The sequence below is a fragment of the Nelumbo nucifera genome, chromosome 8 (assembly GCF_055504915.1).
Source record: "Nelumbo nucifera cultivar China Antique chromosome 8, China Antique-T2T, whole genome shotgun sequence".
Taxonomy (NCBI): domain Eukaryota; kingdom Viridiplantae; phylum Streptophyta; class Magnoliopsida; order Proteales; family Nelumbonaceae; genus Nelumbo; species Nelumbo nucifera.
Window position 1 is genome coordinate 22,222,063 of NC_142656.1, and position 26,401 is coordinate 22,248,463.

The following is a 26,401-nucleotide window of genomic DNA, read 5'->3' on the forward strand; positions in this document are numbered from 1 at the left end:
ATGGTAATGTCATGGCTTTTAGTGTCTATGAAACCTCAAGTGAGAAGGAAGTTTATGTGGGGTGAAACGGCTTATGAGATCAGGGAACAAACAAAGTTAACCTATTCCGAACTGCATCACTATGCAAAGATTTATCAAGTAAGGCAGAATCATCTACTTGTAAACAGGGGGAGAGAAGCCTTTTCGTGTACTACTCGGACCTGACTTCCATCTAGAAGGAGTTGGACCATTATCAAAGTGTGAGCTGGAAATGTGATGAAGATGCAAAGGCTTACAAGTCCCGTGTTTCACAGCAGAGAGTATTTTCCTTCCTCCTAGGTTTAAATCCTATGTATGAATCCATTAGGATGCAAATCATAGGAAGCAAGGATCTCCCATCTGTCCAAGAGGTATATGCCATAGTACAATCAAAGGAAAGCAGAAGAAACTTGATAAACAGTTCTAAGGGAGATTCAATTGCTTTGGAAACAAAAGGGAACGTTGTTACAGGTGGGGGGAATTTCTTTAAGAAAGGGGACTCTCAGAAAAAGGTGGATGATAAGGACAAACTATGGTGCAGCCATTGCCGGAAGCCTCGGCACACATGTGATACTTGTTAGGATCTTCATGGGAAGCCGAAGTGGACTCAAGAGTTGAGTAAGAAACAGGGTTCAGATCAGAATAAAAAACAAGGACAGCAAGGTCCAAGGAAGTTAAATGCAGAAAACATGGCCTCTCAGGACACTCAGTCCTCTACTACTACTATGACCCCGATGCGCCCTCTGGTTCTGATCCTCGGGAGGATATCATTAATTCCTTCCATGACCATTTGGAGCTGTATGGTAGGTCAATTCATCAGATGGATTCTGCCCCTCCTCCCTCAACTTCATTTGCGTCTACATTAGGTAAATCTACCACAACTTTCCATGTATCTTCTCATTCCCCTAACTCTCCTTGGATAATCGATTCTGAAGTATCAAACCATATCACTAGTAAGTCAAGTTATTTTCAGACCTATCATCTTCTCTCTAGAGGGGTAAAGTGAGACTAGTTGATGGCTCATTCTCTACCATTGCTGGTCAAGGAACCATTTCCCTTCCCTTTGGCCTTAACCTTTCTAACATTTTGCATGTTCCAAAATTACCCTTCAATTTGTTTTCTGTAAGTAGTATTACCAATTCACTAAACTATTCAGTAACCTTTTTTTTCCTTCCTCTTGTGTAATTCAAGATTTAGCCTCAGGGAAGATGATTAGTAGAGGAAGTATGATGGATGGGCTCTACATGCTAGAGAATAAGGCTGGTCTTGCAGTCATAGAGTTCAAGAGTCAATCTAGTAAGAGTTAGGCCTACTTATGGCATAGCCGTCTTGATCATTTGTCTTTTGAGTCATTAAAAATTTTGTTTCCGGAGTTCATTATGTCAGTGCCAGTGTCAAAGATTATATGTCAAGCTTGTCAATTGAGTAAACATTGTAGAACTCATTTTTCTTAAAGAAATGATAAATCTGATTTTCCTTTCCATATTGTTCATTCTAATGTTTGGGGCCCCGTTACTTTACCCTCTGAGACTGTCTATAAGTATTTTGTTACACTTATTGATGACTACTCCAGATACACATGGGTGTATCCCATGCAAACCAAAGATGAAGTGCCGAAAATTATTATTAAGAGTATGAGGGCATTTCTGTCCTTTATGGATATTTGTATTTGGGCGCCTATTCACCTTTGTAATTTTGCTTGTAAAGAAAAATGAAAAGTCTCTTGGTGTGAACAGTAACCATGGTTTCAAATGTCGCGAAATGTCGCAAATGTCGCCTAACATATGTCGATGTCGAGGCTCACCGACATGAAAATGGATGGTAACATAAAAATTACATTATTTCGGTCGACATTTCCTATATTTCCTATCGACCAAATCGGTCCAAATAACAAAAAAAATACAGTTTTTCCTATTATGTCGACAAGATTGTCGATAATGTCGACTAATGTACATTAATAATATAATATATTAGTGTATTATATTATTAGAATACAGTATATTAATATAAATTATTCCATTAATAATTTCTATTTAATATTTCAAATAAAACATTTATAAAAAATAATTAACAAAAGAATACATTAATTACTTTATAATATAAAACATAAAATATTTTTCAAGTAATAAAATATTAACTAGTTAGTATTTTTTAAAATATTTATTAAAATCAGAAAATGTTTATTAAATTTTATAATAAAAAACATTCTACATTTAATATAAAAAATCAGAATAAATTTATTAAATTTTATACTAAATCATAAATTATTATAAGTTTAGTATTAAAAATAATAATAAATTCATTATGTTTTATAAGAAATCAGAATTTATCATAATCTTAATACTACAAAAAGGAGAATCAGTTTATTAAATTTATAACAAAACATAATGTATTATAACTTTAATATTTAAAAAATCAGAATAAATGTATTTCTATTTACTGGTGTGAAAAAAAATATATTAGAATTTATAATAAATCAGAATTAAAAATAAGAAAGGAAAATATCAGATAACCTTGTAAAAACATCAAAATGCATAATAGATCAGTAAATCGTCATTTACTAATTTGTTATTGATCTTAGTTTCTTAGCTTTATATAATGGTTGGGAATAAGATAATAGTCTAGAAATATGTATTAATGCTTCTTTTATCATTTTACAAAATATCATTGCATATTTCCACATATTTCATAAAATTTCTACAATGTCTCTAATTTTTACAATATTTCCCCTCGACATTTCCGACATTTCCGACATATGTCCTATATTTTGGTAAGCGACATTTCCATCGACATCGACATTTTAAACCTTGACAATAACACACCAAGCATTCTCGACACTTCTTCTTCTTCTTCTATTTCAACATCTCTAAACCTTCCAACTATTATAAAAGATTTCCAACAGATGATCTTCACTCAGTTTCAAACTGGAATCCAAATAATCCAATCCGGTAATGCCAAAGAATATTTTCATCATGACCTCACAGAGCCCTTTGCTTTGTGTGGATCACTTCACTATAGCTCATATGCTCACACACACCAACAAAATGGTGTTGCGAAAAGGAAGAACTGCCACCTTCTTGAAGTGGATCGAGGATTATTGATTCATATTAACGTCCCAAAACATTTCTGGCTTGAGATTGTCCTATTGCTGCATATTTCATCAATCGCATGCCATCTTGTTGGTTAAAGTGCAAGGCCCCACATCAGCTCCTTTTTCCCAAGGCTCCCTTGTTCCCTATTCCTATCCATGTGTTTGGTTGCCGTTGTTTTGTTCAAAACCTGTCTCCAACTCATGGTAAACTAGATCCTCATGCTATTTCCTTGCATTTTCCTGGGCATAGTTGTCAAGGTGTCGCCTAAGCGCCTGCCTAGGCGAATAGGTGCCCTTGGCTGGGCACCTCGCCCAGACGCCTTGCCTTTTAGAAACTAGGTGCTCACCTAGGCAACTAGTCACCCACCTAGGTGACAAAAATGACAAGGCGAGCATCTTTTATAATATCACTAATATTGTTGTATCTTATTAATGTATGTTTTAATACATTTTATTATATGCTATATATGTCAATTATACTTTGTTTTAATGTTTTACTATTGAAATTTAAAAGATCAAAGTGTTTTGAGAAGAGAAAAAGAAAGAAAGAAAGAGAGAGAAAGAAAAGAAAGAGGAAAGAAAGAATAGAATAATAAAGTTCTTTCTTTTCTATTCTCTCTCTCTAATTAAATAAAGCAGAAACTCCATCCTTGTTTTTTTTTCTATTTAAATTCCCATCTTGAATATTTATCATATAAAGTTAATAACCTTCTTTAGCTGCTAATTAATATGAATTTTCTCTATTAAATATTTATTATAGTAGTATTATTTTTGAAAATAATGAAATTAGTATATGTAAAAGATTTTTATCTTTTAGATGTGATGATTTTCCACATTTTTAGAGGAAATTTAATGTTCTTAATAAAGAGAATTGCTATTTTTTCAATTAACATGCACGCCGAGTGGTATATAAAACTAGGAAACTAACCAAAAGTTAGTTTTTTATATTATAAAATTTTTATCGCCTAGGCACCCCAGAGTCGCCCAGAAACGCCTAGACACCTTGAAAACTATGTTCCTGGGGCACCCACGTCTCAAAAGGAGTATCGGTGCTTTGATCTTGTCTCTCAGAAATACTATGTTTCTATGGATGTATCTTTCTTTAAAGGTGAGCCTTTCTTTCTAGTCTCTCCTCAGGGGGAGTGTAGGAGTGAGAAGAAACAAGTTCAGCTCCCTCCTCTTCCCTTCCGTGTTTTCCTTCATCGCCACAAACAAGTTCCGCCAAGTTCAAGAGCAATTGAGCATCTAGAAGCTATACAACCAATGCCATCGGATTCCCTGGGGGTGGATCATACCCAACTAGGAACCCTTGTTCCTATCGATGTATCCAATCCTATTGCTAATGACCTACCTTCCTATTGCTCAAAGGAAGGGAGTAAGGTCTTGCACCACTAAGCATCCCATTTCCCATTGTATTTCTTATGAAAACATTTCACCTTTTCATGCCTTTCTTCCATTAACAGTGTTCCTATTCCTAAGAATGTGGCAGAAGCTCTCTTAGTGCTTGAATGGACAAATGCAATGAAAGAGGAAATCAATGATTTACATAAACATGGTATATGGGAACTGATGGATCTTTTTAAAGGGAAGGAACCAGTTGGGTGTAAGTGGGTTTTTACAGTAAAACATAGGGCAAATGGTACTGTGGAACGGTATAAAGCTCGATTACTGTCAAAAGAATTTACTCAAGTGTATGGAGTATATTATGTAGTGGCTTTTGCACCAGTTGCTAAGATGAACTCTATCAAAGTCCCTTTTCTCCTTAGTCGCTAATCTTGATTGGGATCTTTATCAACTTAATATCAAAAATGCTTTTCTAAATGGTGATCTTGAAGAAATAGTGTACATGGTGCAACCCCTTGGTTTCCAAGCTCAAGGCAATGAACAAAAGGTGTGCAGGTTGGAGAAGTCTTTATATGGCCTAAAACAATCACCAAGGGTCTGGTTCAACAGATTTCATGTAGTTGTACAACAAAGAGGCTATAAGAAGAGGGGAGAAGGTAAAATTGCAGCCTTGATAGTATATGTTGATGATATAGTTATCACTAGTGACTAGAGAGATGAACTTCATAAGTTGAAAGAGTTCCTACCCACTCAGTTTGAGGTGAAAGGTCTAGGTCCTCTAAGATATTTTCTCGGAATTGAAGTTTCTCGCTCACAAAAGGGGATCTTCATTTCCTAGAGAAAATGTGTTAGATCTGTCATAGGATACAAGAAACTAAAGAGTAAAACCAATTGATTCCCTTATTGAACCTGATCACAAATTAGGTGATTGCTAAGGTGAGGTTGTCAAGGATGTGAAGCAGTTTTAGAGGCTTATAGGAAGACAATTATATATGTCTATGGCCCGGCCAGACATTGCTTATACTGTGGGTGTTTTGAATCAATTTATGCATGCCCCTAAGACCGCTCACCTTGAAGCAGCTAAAAGAATTCTCATATATCTTAAAAAATTTCCAGGTACTGGTCTGTTATTTCAAAAGCATGAACATTTGAAGGTTGAAGTGTATAAGGATGCAAACTGGGTAAGATCACAAGATGACAGGAAATCTACTAGTGGCTATTGTACCTTTGTGGGGGGAATTTAGTCACATGAAGGAGCAAAAAACAAAATGTGGTGGCTAGGTCTAGTGCTGACGTAGAATATAAAGCAATGTCTTGAAGGTTGAAGTGTATAAGGATGCAGACTGGCAGGATCACTAGATGAAAAGAAATCTACTAGTGGCTATTGTACCTTTGTGGGGGGAATGTAGTCACATGGAGGAGAAAAAAACAAAATGTGGTTGCTAGGTCTAGTGCTGAAGTAGAACATAGAGCAATGTCTCATGGAGTGGCTGAAATTATGTGGTTAAAAAATTTGTTGAGTGTGTTGCGATTTACTATTGACGAACCTATGACTTTATATTGTGATAACAAAGTTGCCATCAATATTGCTGCCAACCCAGTTCTGCATGATAGAACCAAGCACATCAAGGTTGACAAACATCTTATCAGGGAAAAAGTTGTCAAAGGCTAAGTGTGTACACCCTATGTCATATCTGAAGAGCAACTTGCAGATATATTCACAAAGAACTTACATCACTTGGGGCATAATGATTTATGTGACAAGTTGGCATTAAGTGACATCTATGTCCCAACTTAAGGGGGAGTATTAAAAAGGTTGTTTTATTTATGTTTTATGCCAGTGTTAGTACCGTAAGGGTACAGTTGTAATTTCTCATTATTTTATGGTCGCCCTAATATAAATATAAGAGTTGGGACCGGCAGCTCAATCTTTAGGCTCTCAAACTTCTTTCTTCTTATTTTCTCTTCTCTCTTCTCCCTTGAACCTTCTCTTTCTGCTTAATAAAATCATTGATAATTTCTAGAAACATGGAATTAGATTATAAAAGTTCATGGATTTGTTAGAAAAACATAGCAAACAACTATGTATATCAAATAAAAGAAAATTAAGAATTTAAATAGGCATCTCTCCTAGATATATGGGGAAATTTCAGAGAAATTTCACTGATATTGCAAACCATGTTTGTGAGGGGAGAGGTTTGTACCTGGCTTTTTCCATGCAATTGGGTCTTCCTCACTTTCTTTTTCTCTTATTTTTTCTGTTTCCTCTCCCACAGTAAACTACTTGTATGTCTTTTACATTTTTTTGTTATATATATATATATATATATAGTATTATGATTCGCCCTGCCCTTGAGTTCTGTTAGTCTGATAACAGCCAAGAAGAGAGAAGAAGAAAGAAGAAAGAAAGAGAGAGAGAAAAGAGGAGAAAAGGAGAAAAGGAGAGAAGAAAAGTCTGGTTCGAATAAGAGAAAAATTACCTCTCCCATTCGGCCAGACATGTTTTATATTACTAACATAATGGAAAAGACACATGTGCCCTTACTTAAGTGAGGGGCACTAGTTCTAATATAATATTACAGATCAGCAACCTCAACATAAGTATAAAGACAGAAATACCCCTACACTAACATATAGAAAAAAAGGAACTTAAAGATACATGGAAAAGAGAAATAAGAATAGAAAAACAATAATGAAATAGACTATGAACAGTAGAGAAAATAGTTCAAGATGAGCCTGGAAAAAAGTATCATAGAGAAAACTGAAAAACGAAAAGATAATATATCAAATATGATCCTTCAATAACAGAAATAGAAAAAAGAAATTTAAAGTTACATGGAAAAATGGTACTGAAATAACCTATAAAAACAACAAGATACAGTTCAAGATGATCCTGGAAAACAGCCATCACAGATAAAACTGAAAAAGAAAATATAATTTATTAAATATGATCCTAGGGAAGAACAAGAATTACTTAATTACGGATGTAAGGCCCAAAGAAATTGCAAATAAATAGCCATCTAGGTGCCCAGAACCTGAAAGAAAACAGAAGCAACAATAGCAGCAAGCTCTGTAAGTCTCGGTTAACATCAGAAATTCAGAATTAATAATCATACAGAAATTGACTTTAAAAATAGAAATAACAAAATTGACTCAAGAGAATGATTTATGCATGAAAAAAGATGTCTATGACAGAAAAGATCTAATTGCACCATTCTTCTTTTGTATCTTTGATTCTTTATCTCATTCAATATTTTAATATACTGAGTTTAACATTGCCAGACTTGTTATAGCTCTCAAGGATTTAAGGAAACAATTGTCTAGTTAATACTGAAGGATCAAAATTGGAGAAAATATCCTCAGTGTTTTACCAATTCAAACTATGAGTTGGTGAAAACATAGTTGATAAAAAACATAAACAGCATAAAAAACAATACAAGGAAAATTAATGCAGAGGTAGCCTCCACATCCCCCAAAAAGAATAGACTACAAGTACATTGGAGACCCCCTACAGAGAGTGTAGTAAAGCTGAACTTTGATGGGACCAGTCAAGGTAATTCAGGACCTTTGGGTATAGGAGGGATCTTAAGAGATAATGATAGCAACATTCTATTCTTATTTTCAGGACCAGTGGGAGTTGGTGACTCTACAAGGGCTGAGATACTGGCTGCGGTACAAGGAATACAGGTTGCCAACCAACTAGGAGTGGAAAATTTAAGGTGGTAGTGGGTTGGCTGTCGAATCCAGAAACAAGGATCTTCTGGGGCTAAAGGGATCTTATCAAGAAAGTTAATTGGCTTACAAGGAACATGCCAGTCAGCTTTCAGTGGGTTAGCAGAACAGCAAATGCTATGACTGATTCTTTGGCTAAACAAGGGGTCTCAAGGGTTGAATTGTTTTGGGTACCTTATGATTGTATTCTGTTAAGAGTATGGTTATGCTCTAATCTCTAAGGGAAGGTAACATCTCGTGCCTCCTCTTAGGGTGAATGTACACTTCCTTCTCTTATTAACAAAATCATTACTCATTTATCAAAAAAAATTAATATATGGTTCAATTACAACAAAGACAGTGAAATAAGTTGGTAAACTGAATGAAACCTCAAATGGTTGTCTAGAATATCCAAAATATGTGTATTATATTTATTCTTTCCATGTAAAGGAAACTCCCCAGTAACCTCGCAAGAGAATTCTGTTATGTGGTTTAGAAAACTGAGAGTGCTTTCAATTTAGAATCTACAACATTTGCAAAACTTCATACCCTCTTTGTTCTTTTGATAGACAGATTTTATTTCTATTTATTTTAAGTCTCCCAAAGTCTCACCTTGTATACCTTCCCTACTGTTAGTTTTTAGGTCCGCATTGCTATTGATCACTAGACACTGCAGATTTTAGCAAAGCCACTTTGAAGATGAACAGGATGGATATTTGAAGGTGTTGTAATACGTAGTGTATTGGGTGCAGGGGTATTGCAGTCTTTTTCTGTTGAAGAGTGTTCCTTTTCAGATCTGTAGCAATTTCTTCCTTTTCTGTCAAGTGGAGAAAGGGGTCTCTTATTATTTTTTGATGATTGGTGGGCCATCTGTTGACCTTAATGGCCCAATAATACTGCTGGACAGAGTGTTTTCTCTGAGTTTAACATTGCTAACTGCTGCTGGTTCTTTAGTCTGGTTGGGAGCTATTTTTTTAGCAGTGAGTTGATCAGTAAGCCTCGTTTTGTGCTTGTGGAAGCTGTAGATGGTGTGTTGTTGGTTTTTCTCATGGCTGCAGAAGATTCAGCAACTTCAGGTATCTCCTCCACTAATTCTGTATTCAGTCCTAATGTTGAGAATGTGAGTTTTCCAATCTCTATCACTCCCCTTGATGGACTAAATTATTTGGAGTGGTCCAAGGATGTAAAATTGTTCATTTGGGGGAGGGGAAGTTAAGCTATTTGGATGGAGACATTGCAGAACCCAAGGAGAAGGTCCAGAACATGCCAAGTGGATCCAAGAGAATTATATGATTATGTCCTGGCTTTTCCCAAACATTTAACCTTCATTAAGGAGAAATATGATTATGTCCAGGAGAATTTCACGTGGGAAGACATGACTACGGAGATTTGGGATCAAGCCAAGGCCACCTATGCTGAGCAAAGGCCTCATACTTGAGTTTTCCAGTTTCTAGCAGAGTATTGCTTATAAGCAAGGGTAACGGAGTCTTTCTACTGATTTTTCTAACCTGACCTCTGTGTGGAAGGAACTAGATCATTACCAGTTGATTGATTGAGAACGTAAAAGGGATGCCAAGGCCTACAGGGCTCTTCTCAGCAGAGAATATTTGCTTTCTTTCTTGGACTTCAACCTTCGCATAAGCCTTTTTGGGTCCAAATTTTGGGGTGTAAGGAACTGTCCACTATACATGAGATGTATTCACTTATACAGTCAGAAGAAAGTAGGAAACTGCCAGCTATGAATCCTGTGCAGGGGGAGTAGATTGCACTAGCAACAAAGAGTAACAGTGGAGGAGTTAAGAAAACTGAAGGAGTAGATAAAGATAAACTGTGGTGTACTCATTACCAGAGGAGCAGACATACTAAGGAGACATGTTAGGGATTTATTTGGAAAACCAAAGAAATTCCACAAAAAAAACAAGAATACAATAAGTATAATTCAGCCAATGTAATTACTCAAGAGCCTGAGCCAGTTTCAACTTCTACAGCCTCCTTCCATGAACACCCAACTAATTTTGTATCCAAAGAGGATCTCCTATTTGCTCTGAGGGATTTGTCTTCTATGAGGGATCACCTTGAGCAATATGGTACAGTATTACTCCAGTGGGTGGAGGAGGCTACTCTCACTCCATCCACCTCATATATGTCTACATCAGGTAACCAGGTTGTTTTCCATGTTAATTTCTTCTGAATCCCCTTGAATTATTGATACCAAGGCATCAAACCATATGACTGGGCTAGATCAACAGATGAACGTAGTCTATTACTGATTATTATACTTTTCTTGGGGGCAACTTGGTGACATGGAGAAGTAAAAAACAGTCTATTGTGGCCAGATCTAGTGATGAAGCTAAGTATTGTGCTATGGTCCATGGAGTTTCTATGGTGTTGTGGACCAAAAACCTCATGGGAGAGTTGGGGTTGGGTGTGGATGGTCTTATGTCTATCTACTATGATAACAAAGCAGCCATTAACATAGCTGCCAATCCTGTGCTGCATGATCAAACCAAGCACATAGAGGTTAACAAACACTTCATAAGGGAGAATATTGAAAAGGGAGAAGTGTGTACTCCATATGTTAACCCTAAAGATCAATTGGCTAATGGATTTACAAAGGGTGTGAACTTTATGCGCCATACTAAACTATGTAAGAAGTTGAGAATTATTTTGGCATCTATGACCCAACTTGAGGAGGAGTGTTATAATATTTAGTATTTTAGGTGAAGGGGTATTTGATAATTCAGATGTAGTGTCCATACGATTTCAGATAATAATAATAATAATAAGAAGAAGAAGAAGAAGAAGAAGAAGAAGAAGAAGAAGAAGAAGAAGAAGAAAAGGAGAGGAGAAACTGTTCCAATCGAACTAGAGAGAAAAATCTACTCCTCTAGTCGGCCAGCCTTTATTTATACTTTTCTAAACAAACCAGAATTACTCTTATACCCTCACTTAAGTGAGAGACACATCAGCTAACTTAATATCTACTCATAAGTACAATTAACATATAACTTAATGTAAAAAGCCTATACTACCCTTCTACAGCCAACTCTAACACTCCCCCTCAATCCGATGAGTATATGTCATATAATTCCAGCTTGTTACATATGTAGTCCACATTTCCCCGATTCAACCCTTTGGTAAACAGATCTGCCCATTGATTTCCTGTTTTCACATATGTTGTACTTATCACTCTATTAAGCACCTTCTCACATACAAAGTGGCAATCAACTTCTATATGCTTCGTTCTTTCATGAAACACTGGATTAGAGGAGATATGAACTGCAGCTTAATTATCACAATATAGCTTCATAGGAGTGTCAATCGAGTACCCCATTTCCTCTAGGAGATGCTTCAACCACACTAGTTCACATGTTGTGTGTGCCATGGCTCTATATTCAGCCTTTGCACTGCTTCTTGCTACCACTGTCTACTTCTTACTTTTCCACGTCACTAAGTTCCCACCAAGAAAAGTGCAATACCCTGTAGTGGACCTTCCGTCAGATATGGAACCGACCCAATCAGCATCCGTGTATCCCTCTATCTCAAGACTTCCTCCACTCTTATATAACAAACCATGACCTGGAGCTCCCTTCAAATACCGCACAATCCTTTGAACCGCCTCCCAATGTGGAATTCAAGGATTTTGCATAAACTGACTCACTACACTGACTGCAAATGAGATATCGGGTTGAGTGATGGTTAGGTAATTCATCTTACCTACCAACCTTTTGTACCTTCCCAGATCCTCAAACTCCTCACCTATTGCATCACTACTCAACTTAACATTCGGTTCCATGAGTGTTTCAGTTGGTCTAGCACCTAACAACCCTGTTTCCTCTAGCAGATCAAGGACATATTTCCTCTAGCACAGATTAATACCATTCTTGGACCTCGCTACGAAGTATCCTAATTTGCCAAGATCCTTTGTTTGGAAGTGATCATGCAAGTAAGTCTTCAACTTGTCAATCCCTGGTCTGTCACTGCCTGTGATAACAATATCAACTACATATACCACCAATAGGATCTTCCCAGCACTAGACTCATATCTGAATACAGAATGGTCAACCTGACATTGTTTCATTCCAAACTTCTTCACCACTTCACTGAATCTACCAAACCATGCACGGGGGGATTTTTTAAGCCCATAAATAGCCTTCTTAAGTCTACATACCTTATCACCCTCCCCCTGAGCAACAAACCCTGGTGGTTGCTCCTTGTACACTTCCTCAAGGAGATCACCATGTAAAAAGGCATTCTTGATGTCAAGCTGAAACAAGGGCCAATCAAACATAGCAGCAAGAGAGATCAGAACACGAACAAAACCAATTTTGGCAACTAGGGAGAAGATGTCTGTGTAATCGATACCATAAAGCTGTGAATAACCTTTGGCAACTAACCGACCTTTCAACTGTTCAACACTCCATCAGGCAAATATTTAATAGTGTACACTCACTTATAGCTAGGGGTGTCTATGAAAAACCAAAAAACCGAACCGAACCAAGAAAACCAAACCGCAAAATGCGGTTAACCGAACCGATCGGTTTGGTTTCGGTTTGGAATTTTTGAAAAACCCAAGGATCGGTTCGGTTTTTGGTTAACCTAAAAAAAAACCGATGGTTAACCAAACCGACCATTATATATATTTATATGTATATTTTATACATATTTTTAATATGTCACATATTTTCTATGTATTATATATGTATATATATATATATATTTATTATATATATTTTAAAAATATATAATATATTTATAAATAATCTATTTATAAATATAATATAAGTATATATTTATATATATAATAAATATATATCATTTATTATTTATAATATAATATTATACATATATTAATATAATATATATTATAAATATAAAAAGCCGAAAAACCAAAGAACCGAACCGATCGAAAACCAAAACCGGTGGACCAGTTAACCGGTGGTACCGGTTCGGTTTCGGTTTGGAAAAATGGAAAAACCAGTACCACCGGTTCGATTTACAAAAAAGGGCCATGGTTCGGTTAACCGAACCATGGACACCCCTACTTACAGCCCACAACATGCTTACCAGGCAGAAGAGTGGTGAGGTTCCACATGTAAGTACGAGTCAGGGCCGAGAGTTCTTCCATTGCTTGGCACCATCCTAGAGAAGTGAGATTCCTGGATGTTTCTACTGTAGCTACAGTAGTCCGAACCAGTAAGGAGAAGAAGAAAGAGAAGGAGAAGGAGAAGAAGAAGAAGAAGAGAAGAAGAAGAAGATGAAAGAACTGTCGAACCTGATAGCTAAACCCTATCAGTCGATATCTTAATAGTGATTAGGCTTCTAATTAAATGTACAAGGACTAAACTGCCCCTACTTAAGTATGGGACAGAGAACCTCTAATAAGACTGCCACATAAGCTCATAACTTAACCAAGGTGAGTTGACTAATCTACCCTTATTCGGCTAACTCTAACACTCCCCCTCAAGCTGGAGAATATATGTCATATAATCCCAGCTTGTTACATATATAGTTCACTCTCCCTGAGCTTAAGGCTTTTGTAAACAAATCTGCCCACTGATCACCTGAGCTTACATGTTCAGTGCTTATCTCTCCAGTAAGAACCTTCTCCCTCGCAAAGTGGCAATCAATCTCTATGTGCTTTGTTCTCTCATGAAAAACAGGGTTGGATGAGATATGGAGCGCAGCTTGATTGTCACAGTACAACATCATAGGTTTATCCATGTGGAACCCGATTTCTTGTAGGAGATTCCTCAACCACACTAATTCACATGTAGTGTGTGCCATGGCTCTGTACTCGGCTTCAGCACTGCTTCTAGCCACAACCGTCTGCTTTTTACTCTTCCACGTCACAAGATTTCCTCCAAGAAATGTGCAGTAACCTGTAGTAGATCTTCTATCAGACACAGAGCCCGCCCAATCTGCATCCGTGTACCCAACTACTTCAAGTTTTCCTCCTGGTTTATACAATAGCCCACGGCCCGGAGCTCCCTTCAAATATCTTACAATTCTAAGAACTGCATCCCAGTGAGATATACGAGGGTTCTACATAAATTGGCTCACCACACTGACTAAAAAGGAGATGTCTGGTCTCGTGATAGTCAAATAGTTCAGCTTCCCCACTAATCGTCTATTCCTTCCAGGATCATCAAATATTTCCCCTGTATCATTGCTCAACTTAACATTTGGTTCCATAGGAGTCTCAGCCAGTTTTGCACCTAACAGTCCTGTTTCGTCCAATAGATCGAAAACATATTTTCTTTGGCACAGGTTTACACCTTGTCTTGATCTAGCAACTTCTATACCCAAGAAATACTTCAATGTGCCAAGGTCTTTTGATTGAAAATGATTTTGCAGAAAGACCTTGAGTTTGTCGATCCCCAATTTGTCACTGCCAGTTATGACAATATCATCCACATAGACCACTAATAAAATCTTTCCAGCTTCTGAGTCATAGCTGAACACTGAGTGATCAACCTGGCATTGTTTCATTCCAAAATTCTTCACCACTTCACTAAACTTCCCGAACCAAGCACGAGGCGATTGTTTCAACCCATAAATTGCCTTTTTCAGTCTGCACACCTTACCAGCCTCCCCCTGAGCAACAAACCCAGGTGGTTGCTCCATATATACCTCCTTTATAAGGTCACCATGAAGGAAGGCATTTTTTATGTCAAGTTGAAATAAGGGCCAATCATACATAACTGCCAGGGAAATTAACACACGGACAGAGCTAATCTTAGCCACTGGAGAGAAGGTCTCCATATAGTCCACTCCATACAACTGTGAATACCCTTTAGCAACAAGTCTGGCTTTTAGACGCTCCACACTACCATCTGGCAAGTATTTAACAGTATACACCCATTTACAACCCACAACATGCTTACCAGGAGGAAGAGTAGTGAGCTCCCACGTGTGAGTATGCTAAAGAGCAGAGAGTTCCTCCTCCATTGCCTGCCTCCACCCAGGTGAACTAAGAGCCTCTTGGACATTGTTAGGTATGGAAATAGATGACAATAGTGAAACAAACTGGCGATGTGAGGCGGAAAGGCGAGATACTGAAACAAAGTTGGAAATGGGATGGAGAGTAGAACTACGTTTATCTTTCTGTAAGGCAAAGGGTAGGTCAAGTCCTGAAGGTTCAGCAATAGGAGCAACGACAGGATCCGCAGACAAGGTAGAAGCTGGAGGAGGGGCCGGTGTCGTTCGACGTGTATACACTTTCCGAATTGGTGGTCGTTCAGTAGGGATCTGCACTGGATGAGGTGACGAGTCAACTCCAACAAGAACACCCGGAACGGGATCACTGACCGGAAGAGGAAGAGGAAGTAAAGGTGGAGACGAAGATGCTTCAGTTCCTGAGAAGAAGGGAACAGACTCAAAAAAGGTGACATCAGGACAGACATAGCACTTCCGAGTAATGGGATTGTAACACTTGTACCCTTTTTGAGTCCGAGAGTACCCAAGAAAGACACACTTAATGGAGCATGCATCCAACTTGTCTATTCCAGGACTCAGATTGTGAACAAAGCACACACAGCCAAAGATACGAGGTGTTAATGGAAAGGGAGACAAGGTGGGGAACAAGGTAGAGAAGGGAGACCGACCATGAAGAATAAAGGAGGGCATCCGATTAATGAGGAAACACGCAGTAAGTACAGCATCACTCCAAAACCGTTTAGGAACACTCATAGGATGAAGAATAGACCGAGCTGTTTCAAGGAGATGACGGTTCTTCCGTTCAGCCACCCCATTTTGTTGAGGAGTGGATGCACAAGAAGTTTGATGAATGATGCCATGCTGTTCTAAATACTATTGAAAGGAAGTTAGAAAATATTCACAACCATTATCTGAACGAAGAACTTTGATTGGAACACCAAATTGTGTACGTATTTCAACATGGAATTTTTGAAAAATGGAAAATAATTCACTCCTTTCTTTCATTAAATAAATCCATGTCATTCTTGAACAATCATCAATAAAAGTGACAAAATACTTGTAACCATTATAAGACTCTATTTTGATCGGGCCCCAAACATCTGAATGAACCAAAGCAAAAGGACTCAACATACGACTTTCAACTCTAAGACTGAAGGAAACATGACGATGTTTCCCAAACTGACACGACTCACACTGTAACACTGACAAATGACTCAAAGACGGAACTAGTATCTTGAGTGCCTTGAGAGAAGGATGTCCTAGTCGACAATGCCACTGTAGAGGAGTGAGTGAAATCTGAAGTGCAACTGACGATCCACCACTGTCAAGGTAATACAATCCACCAGCTTCATGCCCCCCACCAATCTTCTTCCCCGTCCTGAGATCCTGAAAAACACAAGAGGAAGGGAAAAAAGTAACAGAGCAGTTAAGAGTCTTGGTTAATTTACTAACAGACATAAGATTGAATGGAAACTTAGGGACATATAGAACAAATGATAAAGAAAGAGAAGCCATGTCAACATTGCCAACACCACAGATGGGAGAGGAGGAACCATTGGCAAGGGTAGAGGTTTGAGATGTGGAAGTTTTAGAGAGAGAAAAGAACACACCTGGAGTCCCGGTCATGTGATCAGAGGCTCCAGAGTCAATAATCCAATGAGAGGTTTTAGATGACAGGCAAGCTATACCTGAGTGGGCAAGAGTAGCAGTAGTGTGCTGTGAAGTGGACTGAAGGAACCGCTCATACTCATCACGCGGTACACTCACCATCTCCCTTCCGGAAACAGATGTAGATGTGGAAGGAGTTAGGTCTGCCTGTTGATTATCACTGACATCAACCCCACCAGCAACAGCATGATTGGCCCATTTAGAGGGAGGGCGGCCATGAAGATCATAACAGAAATTTACGGAATGTCCTTCCCTGCCACAATGGGTACACTTCCTTGTAGAGCTGCCTTTTTCTTTGCCACGGCCTCCCCCTGAGTCACGACCACCACCACGGCCAAATATGGAACCACCACGACCTCCTCGGGAGGCATGTCCTCCCCCTTTCGTACCACGTCCACCTCCTCTGGCTATCACAAAAGCTGATCTATCAGACTGTGTGGGATTCTCTGTCTGTCCCAAAGAAATCCTGCGAAGCCGAGCAAACACTTCCTCAAGTGTAGGAAGGGTAGAGCCCCCCAATATTTGGGCCCTAACTAGTTCATACTCTAATTTCAACTCCACTAAGAACCTTGTGACATCTAGTTGTTCCCTCTGTTGTTGCTGAACCTTAACATCTGGAGTGAGAGGATGATAGACATTGAGTTCATTTATGAGGTTCTTTATACTGGCATAGTACTCTTCTAGGGTTTTATTTCCTTGTTGCAGACCAAAGTACTCCTGATAGAGCTGATATACCCTTGTAGTATTATCTTGCCCAGAATACAGCTTCTTGGCATGTTCCCATATGTCCTTAGCTGTATCTAAGAGCATGAAGTTGGCACTTATTTTGGGTTCCATACTGTTCCATAGCCATGTTATGATTTGAGCATCCTCCTGTTCCCAATCATCAAACCCTAGAGAGTCAGCCGGTGGTTTATCTTCTTTCACATTCTTCACTTTTCTCTTTTCCTTGAGAAAAACTTCCACGGACTTGGCCCATGGAACATAGTTCTCACCATTCAGTTTAATTGAGGTCATCTGTACACCTAGATAGTCAGAGGAAACCACCACACTAGGTTTCTGATCACTACAGCCATCTCCCATTGCTGCCATGATACTCTTTCAATGCTGCCTCTAATCTGAACTCCCAATCACCAACTAAGTGCTGCTGTCAAGAGTTTGATGTTCCAGAACCTACAGCAGTCCCTAAACACAATGATAGATACACACGCCTTTGTTCTTATCCACACCACTACTGATTTCACAAAAAAAAACACAAACAACACCGACATTAATTCAGCACTTACTAACCACATGCAAGCTCTCTTACAACTACTCAACAGAGTTTGTGCATCACAAGCACCACCACACAGCCATAGCTATCACACACAATACAGACCTGCTTTAACGCTTTTAAGAGGGCACCACAAGACCAACAAAAACTCAACTAGTACCATTGCATTACACCTTGCACCATTCGGCCACCTACAGTAGCAGCCCTTACACCATTTGGTCACTGTAAACACAGCCTGTTCTTGGAATTTTTCCAAGAACCAGGGCAACAACCAACCTAGTTCTCTAGGTTTTGATCAGTCCTCTCAAATTCTTGAAGATTTTCAACCCAGAAATACCAACAGCACACAGAGGAGAGATAACCAACCTTCGTTTGAGAGCTTCAGCCAACCATTCACTGCTGAAGTTGTTTTCTTAGGAAAGGAGGTTCTGTGCACCAGAAAAAAGAAGAGCTGTGATGTTTCAGGCTTGGGACGAACCACTTTTCTCCATTGACAGCCCAGAGAAGAAAAGGAGAGAACTGAAGCACGAACTGAAGTTGTCACGAACTGAAACAGGTCACGAACTGAAGTTGTCACGCTCTGATACCATGTTTCTACTGTAGCTACAGTAGTCCAAACCAGTAAGGAGAAGAAGAAAGAGAAGGAGAAGAAGAAGAAGAAGAGAAGAACTGTCGAACCTGATAGCTAAACCCTATCAGTTGACCTCTTAATAGTGATTAGGCTTTTAATTAAATGTACGAGGACTAAACTGCCCCTACTTAAGTATGGGACAGAGAACCTCTAATAAGACTGCCACATAAGCTCATAACTTAACCAAGGTGAGTTGACTAATCTACCCTTATTCGGCTAACTCTAACACTGGACATCATTGGGAACAAAAACAGATGATAACATAGAAACAAATTGGTGATGGGAAGCCGAAAGGTGAGATACAGAAACATAATTGGAAATGGGGTGAAGAGTGCAACTACGTTTACCTTTCCGCAAAGCAATAAGGAGATCAAGGTCAAAAACGGGGGTGGGACTAGGGTGGTAACAACTACCGGATTTGTCGACGGTGACGAAGCTGGAGGAGGAGTTGGTACCTGACGATGTGTATACACTTGCTAGATGGGCGGTCGTTCTGCAGGTAGTTGCATTGGAGGCAAAGACTTGGTCACAACTGGACAAGAGGAATGTGGTCCTCAACTGGAACTAGAAGATGACACACAAATGAATGTTGAGAACTAGGATTATAACACTTATACCCTTTTTGAGTCCTGGAATAGCCAAGGAAGATGCATTTAGTGGATCAAGCATCTAACTTTTCCATTCCAGGCCCAAGATTATGAACAAAACACACACATCCAAAAACTCTAGTAAGGGGAAAAGGAGACGAAGTGGGAAACAAAACAGAGAATGGAGACTAACCTTCAAGGATAGACATGGGCATGCGGTTAATAAGGAAGCAGGATGTAAGTACAACATCACTCCAAAAGTGTTTGGGAACATTCATATGATGTAAGAGGGACCGAGCAGTTTCCAAAAGGTGACGATTCTTTCTCTCAGCCACCCCATTTTGTTGAGTGGTGTAGGTACACGAGGTTTGATGGATAATGCCATGTTGTTCCAAATATTCTTGAAATGGTGTGTAGAAATACTCGCGGCCATTATCAAAATGGAGAATTTTAATGTGTACACCAAATTGATTGCGAATCTCAACATAAATTTTTTGGAAAATAGAAAACAATTCATTCCTTTCTTTCATAAGGAAAAGCCATGTCATCCTTGAATAATCATCAACAAAAATTACAAAGTGCTTGTAACCAGTATAAGACACTATTTTGTTTGGACCCCAGATATCCAAATGGACTAAAGAAAAAGGACTTAATATACGACTATCAACTCTAGGACTAAAGGGAACATGACGATGTTTCCCAAACTGACACGACTCACAATTCAAAGTAGAAAGACGACTCAACGATGGAACAAGTAACTGAAGAGCTTTAAGAGACGGATGACCAAGTCTACAGTGCCACTGATGAGGAGAAAGATATGTCTGAAGGGCTGTTGTCGAACCACCTCCATCAAGGCAATACAGTCAACCAGCTTCATGCCCTCCACCAATCTTCATCCCCATCTTGAGATCCTGAAACACATAAGAGGAAGGGTAAAAAGTGATAGAGCAATTAAGAGACTTCGTCAATTTACTAACAAACATCAAGTTAAAGGGAAACTTGGGAACATATAAAATTGAGGATAAGGATAATGAGTCTGTGTCAACATTACCAACACCACATATTGTAGATGTAGAGCCATTGGCAAGAGTAACAGATTGTGATGTGGAGGGCGGAGAAAGGGATGAAAACACACCTGGAGTCCCAGTCATATGATCGGAAGCTCCAGAATCTATAATCCAATGGGAAGGTTTGGATGCTAGACAAGCCGTACTTGAGTGTGCAAGGGTAGCCGTGTTCTGCTGAGATGTACCCTGAATGAACCACTCATACTCATCTCATGGAACACTCAACGTCTCCTTTCTAGAGGCATCTGTAGATGTAGAGGGTATTTGATCAGTATGCTGAGATTCTTGTCTCAAACCACCACCAGTTACGACTACATGATTTGCCCAGGTTGAAGGTGGGCCATGTTGATCATAGCAGAAGTTGATAGTATGTCCCTTCATACCACAATGTGTACACCTCCTCTGACCATTACTATGTCCTCTACCACGGGCTCCCCCTAAGTCTTGACCTCCAACACAACCACCACCACGACTATACATTCCACCACCACCACGACCATACATGGGTCCACCACCACTACCACGGCAAGGTTGACCTTCTCTAGCTCCTCCTCTACCTCCATGGCCTCCCCCTCTCGTAACTACAAATGTAGACCTATCTAATATAGTGGAGTTCTCTGTGGATCCAATTGAGATCCTCCGAAGATGAGAAAACACTTCCTCAAGAGAGGGAAGAGCAGACCCACCTAGTATATGTGCCCTTACCAGTTCATATTCAGACTTCAACCCTACTAAAAATCTGGTCAAATCCAACTGCTCTCTCTATTGTTGCTGAATTTTGACACCAGGTGTAAGAGGGTGATACACATCCAACTCATTTCGCAAATTTCTCATACTTGCATAATAGTCCTCAAGACTCTAATTCCCTTGTTGCAAATTGAAATACTCTTGGTACAATTGGTAAACCCTAGTAGCGTTGTCTTGTCCAAAATAAAGCTTCCCTGCATGATCCCAAACCTCCTTGGTTGTATCTAAAAACATGAAGTTCACACTGATTTTGGATTCCACACTGTTCCATAGCCATGTCATAATTTGTGCATCCTCTTGCTCCCATTCATCATATCCCTGAGAATCAATTGGGGGTTTATCTTCCCTCACATGCTTCACTTTTTTCTTGGCTTTCAGAAAAACTTCAACAGATTTAACCCAAGGCACATAATTCTCACCATTCTGTTTTATCGAAGTCATCTGCACATTCAAATAATCATAAGGGACCATCACACTTGACTTGCATTCACTGCTATCTCCCATGACTGCACACGGGAAAAGAGGAGAAATTCTACCACTAGGTTGTCACTCTACTTCACTAATTAGTCACCACACTATGCATTAACGACTGAATACTACTAGGGTTCCTACTATCATAGGTTTCAGCAACAACACTCACAATTCTTCACCACTTTTAGCAATAACACCATTGCTGTCTTCCACTTTCAGCACCATAAACCCTCACAATACACCTTACAAATAGGACATTTGGACCTGCAACATATCACAATTTATATATATATATATATATATATATATATATATTTACTGCTACACCACACAATTTGATTCAGAGATCATGTACCTGTTTCACCAGATCTGCACTGTCACCATCCTCACGAAACCAGCCCTCTTTGAACTGCCAAGTAGAGGGTTTTCTACCAACCACACAAAACCACACCAACTTCACTGATTGGAGGCATGAAAACCCCCAGAAGGAGAAAACGATCAGTCCTTTTTTTCTTTCTGAGAAACTCCTAGCTATCAATGAGAATTTTGCAAAACCCTAGGAGAGTATGTGCAGAATAGAGAGAGAAAAAAAAGGGGATTGATCTGAACTAGTTATCGTGGCTCTGATACCATGATAAAACTCAGATGTAGTGTCCATACGATTTCAGATAAGAAGAAGAAGAAGAAGAAGAAGAAGAAGAAGAAGAAGAAGAAGAAGAAGAGGAGAAGAGAAACTGCTCCAGTCGAACTAGAGAGAAAAATCTACTTCTCTAGTCGGCCAGCCTTTATTTATACTTTTCTAAACAAACCAGAATTACTCTTATACCCTCACTTAAGTGAGAGCCACATCAGCTAACTTAATGTCTACTCATAAGTACAATTAACATATAACTTAATGTAAAAAGCCTACACTACCCTTCTACAGCCGACTCTAACAGTAGTCTTTTTACCTTTACTTAAAATTATGTCACACTAGTAAAATAAAGGAGTGGACACCATCAGCCACTCCAAGATTCTTTCTCCAAAAGTTCTCTCGTCTTTTCTCATTTCTTCTTTCTTTCTTTCTTTCTGTTCTTCTATCATTTTACAAGTCCAATCTCATGTTTTTCAGAAGGAAAAGGTGGAACTAGAAACTATGGAAATTGACAGACAGCAAGCAGATAGAAGAATGAAAGAACGGATAGTGGAGGGGCCTGATTGAAAGCAATAGAAGGATAAGTAAACTATGAAGATGAAAGACTCCTAAATGAAGCTAATCTAGTAGTAGAAAATATTTTATTTGACCAGGAAAATTAGGAGCAATAAGGAATTGGGATACAAATATAGGACAGAAATACAGGATGAACAGCTTTTCCAAGGAGTTGGATGTAGAGGATAGAGGAGGAATGAACGAGAAAAATGAACCATTATCTAATAAATGGCAAGCATGGTGTGGAGAAGCCTTAGCAATCTGATTATTTCCGACCAGAAGAAGAGATGAGACTTGAGAGACTGATTAAGGCTCAGAATTGAGAATGGTGAACCTGAAAGATCTGGACAAAATAAGGGCAAGGCAACTGTAGAGATAATGTTAACAGCTGTTATTTTTTCCTATGTATAGTACTGCAGGGTACTATTGTACTTTTTCTCCTTTTTTATTTTAGTTGTCGCCCTAGTATATATATTAAAAGGCTGTGCCGCCAGCAGTATCTTTGAGTTCTCAGTTCTCTCTTCTCTCTTCTTCTCTCTCTTTTCTCTCTTCTTTCATTCTTCTCTCCTGCAAAACATGGTACCAGAGCAGGACTACCAGATCTGAAAGGAGAAGTCGAGTGAACAGTCCTTTTTCTTCTTCGCACCAGATGTCCAGATCTGCCGCCCTCATCTGCAGTTCGGCTGATTGAAGATCTCACACATTGAAGTAACCTTTTTCTCTCTCTCTTACCTTTTTTTCTGGTCGTGTGCCAGGGCAGAACCTGTACTAGGTCTGCCGATTGGATGTGAGGTGATCAGCACCTCTTTCTTTCCTTTTTTGTGGGGTCGACTGATCCCTGAGAAACTGTAGGTCGTGAGGACCTTTTTTGTGTGCTGCAACAGCAGCTTTTATGATGAACTGTGGGTCAGAAAGTGACCAGTACCTCTTGTGTGCTGCAACAGCAGCTTTTATGGTGAACTGAAGGTCAGAAAGTGACCAGTACTTGCTGCAACAGTAGTCCTGTTGATGCGTATGTCAAGAGATGACATGTATGCACTGTGGCAACACTTGTGTTGAACTTGTAAGTCAAGGGATGACCTGTTAGTGCTGTAACAGCACTTGTAACAACACTTTAGGGCTGTGTACCCCATTTAAGAGTTGTTTTTGAATCTGAAATCATGAGTGGTGAAGATTTTATTAATTCAGAAGCAGATTTAGAGTGAGTTCATACAACATCCCAGGGAGAGGTGCGAGCTGCAGCCCCTCCTTGAATCTTACAAGTAAACTAGGAAAGAAAAGCAAGAATCACTACTGAGCCCAAAACAATTCATCCCTATTTACCCCTTGCTTAGCTACCACATCTGACAAAGTATTTGCTGATCTCCCCACCCACTGTACAATGACCAACATATTCCTTGTCAACCAACTAAATTTCTTCATTTCATTCTTGTAACGCCACATAGCCTCTTCAGGATTTTTCAACCAACCCACCACCACTTTGGAATCCCCCTCGATTGTTAGGTGTTGTACCCCCAGCTGGTTTGCAAATTGCACCCCTTGTACAACAGCTAAAAGTTCTGCCCTGATGGAGTCCCCAATTCCCAAGGGACCTGAGTAGAGCAACAAAATCTCTCCCTTCTCATTTCTCAAAGCACCCCCCATTCCGGATAATCCTGGATAACCCATGTTACTTCCATCAAAGTTCAACTTCAATGAGCCTTCGGATGGAGGAGACCAGCTTGTAATTGATTTATCCTTTAGAGATAAACACCTCACTACTGCTGACCAATTTCTCCAAAGGTCATTAAAGGAGAATTGATGAAAGATTTCCAAGGTCTTCAGCCAAGGTATTGCCCTATTTAACAAACAGTCTTTCAATTCCTGACTGCTCCTTTCTTTTTCTTGAAAAATTCTAATATTCCTTTCTTCCCAAAGAGTCCAAATCAAAGCAGCACGAGCACATCTCCACATAATTCTCCCTATTGTTGTAGGCCAGTAAAAGGAATAATGGTTGAAGAGCATGTGAACTTTTGCTGGTAGACTCCAACTACTCCCAAACAACGAAAGTAGCCAAGCCCAAAGGTCTGCAGAAAATGGACAACATATTAATAGGTGGTAACAATCCTCACCGTGAACTCTTCAGAGGATACACCAATTAGGAGAAATACAGAGGAAAGGTCTTCTCTTTTGTAGGTTATCTAGAGTGTTTACTTTCCCATGGAATACTTCCCAATAAAACGCCATAATTTTTTGGGGAACTGGCCTGCACCAAATTTCTTTTGACAGAAAGGGTTGGTGAGTAGAAAGTTGAGAGATGGACTTGAAGAAAGAATCACAAGTGAAGGTTCCATTGGGTCTAGGAGTCCATACCCTCTTATCTGGCTTGGAGGGGTCCAAACAAACCTGATTAAGACAACCAAGCAAAACAGAAAGAGATTCAATTTCATCATCTCTAAGTCCTCTACGAAACCCAAAATCCCAAGTAGGATCTAAGGGTGTTCCCAAAGGTGAGACAAATTTTGAGACCACCTCTTTTTTGTACAATGAAACAGAAAATAGCGAAGGGAACAGATCCTTTAAAGGTGTGTCTCCTACCCAAATATCCTCCCAAAAATGAATAGTGTTGCCAGAACAAACTTCATACCTGATAAAATTGAGGAATTGAGGAAGGGTGTTGTGAATGGCCTTCCAAGGTGCTGCTAGGTTAGCTTGCCTTAATACACCAACATCCCATCCATTCTCTGACCTCCCATGAATGCTTCCCACCACCTCATGCCACAATCTCTCTCTTTCCAATGGCCATCGCCACAAATATTTCCCTAACAGAGCTTGATTTTTTCTAGTTACCCCCCCAAGTCCCAAACCCCCCTCTTCTTTACTTCTGCACACAATTTCCCAATTAACCAAGTGATCCTTTTTTTCTTGTCCCGGCTCCCATAAGAAATCTCTCATCAACTTCTCCAGTTCCCTAGCTTCCCTAACTAGTATCCTAAAAACAAACAAAAAATAGGTAGGTAAGTTACCCAAGGTAGCTCTTATTAGGATAAATCACCCTCCTAAAGAGACATAATTCCTCTTCCATGAGGCTAATCTCTTCTCAAACTTTTCTATACTGGGGTCCAAAATCTACTCTCCCTAAGATTTGCCCCTAAAGGAAGCCCTAAATATGACATAGGCCAAGCAGAGGTGGAACACTCAAGACACTCCACAATAGCCTCGACCTCCCCTGCCTCCAAATTTATACCCGCTATGCAACTTCTTGACAGTATGGCCGGCCAGAAATAAGAGGAAGAGAAGAGAAGAGAAGAAGAAGAGAGAAGGGAGAAGAGAAGAGAAGGGATTTGCAATGTAACAGTGCTGGCGGCGCTAGCTTTTATTATAATATATATAGGGCAGCAGAAATAAGAAGGGAAAAGACCCTTGTGCCCCTGTGGAGTATAGATGTCAATCATGCCCAACTTGTCACACAAATCTTTGTGCCACATATGATGAAGACCTTTGGTGAAGATATCTACAAGTTGTTCTTCTGAGCTGACATATGGAGTACACACTTTTCCATTTTCAAGTTTCTCTCTAATAAAATGCTTGTCCACTTCAATGTGTTTCGTCCTATCATGCAGAACTGGATTAGCAGCAATATTGATGGCAGCTTTATTGTCACAGTAGAGTGACATAGGATTGCT

At 39.2% G+C, this 26,401-nt stretch overlaps 1 protein-coding gene across 2 annotated transcripts in view; it reads right to left on the bottom strand.

Annotated features, from left to right (window-relative positions):
- The window catches only part of ABCC13 (multidrug resistance-associated protein 11), a 140,566-nt gene that overhangs the window by 71,246 nt on the left and 42,919 nt on the right, over window positions 1-26,401 (bottom strand). For both annotated transcript variants that reach the window (XM_088893521.1, XM_088893520.1), the window contains exon 10: window positions 7,428-7,488. In XM_088893521.1, coding sequence (XP_088749647.1) covers window positions 7,428-7,488 — 61 coding nt within the window. The remainder of the gene's footprint in view (window positions 1-7,427; window positions 7,489-26,401) is intronic.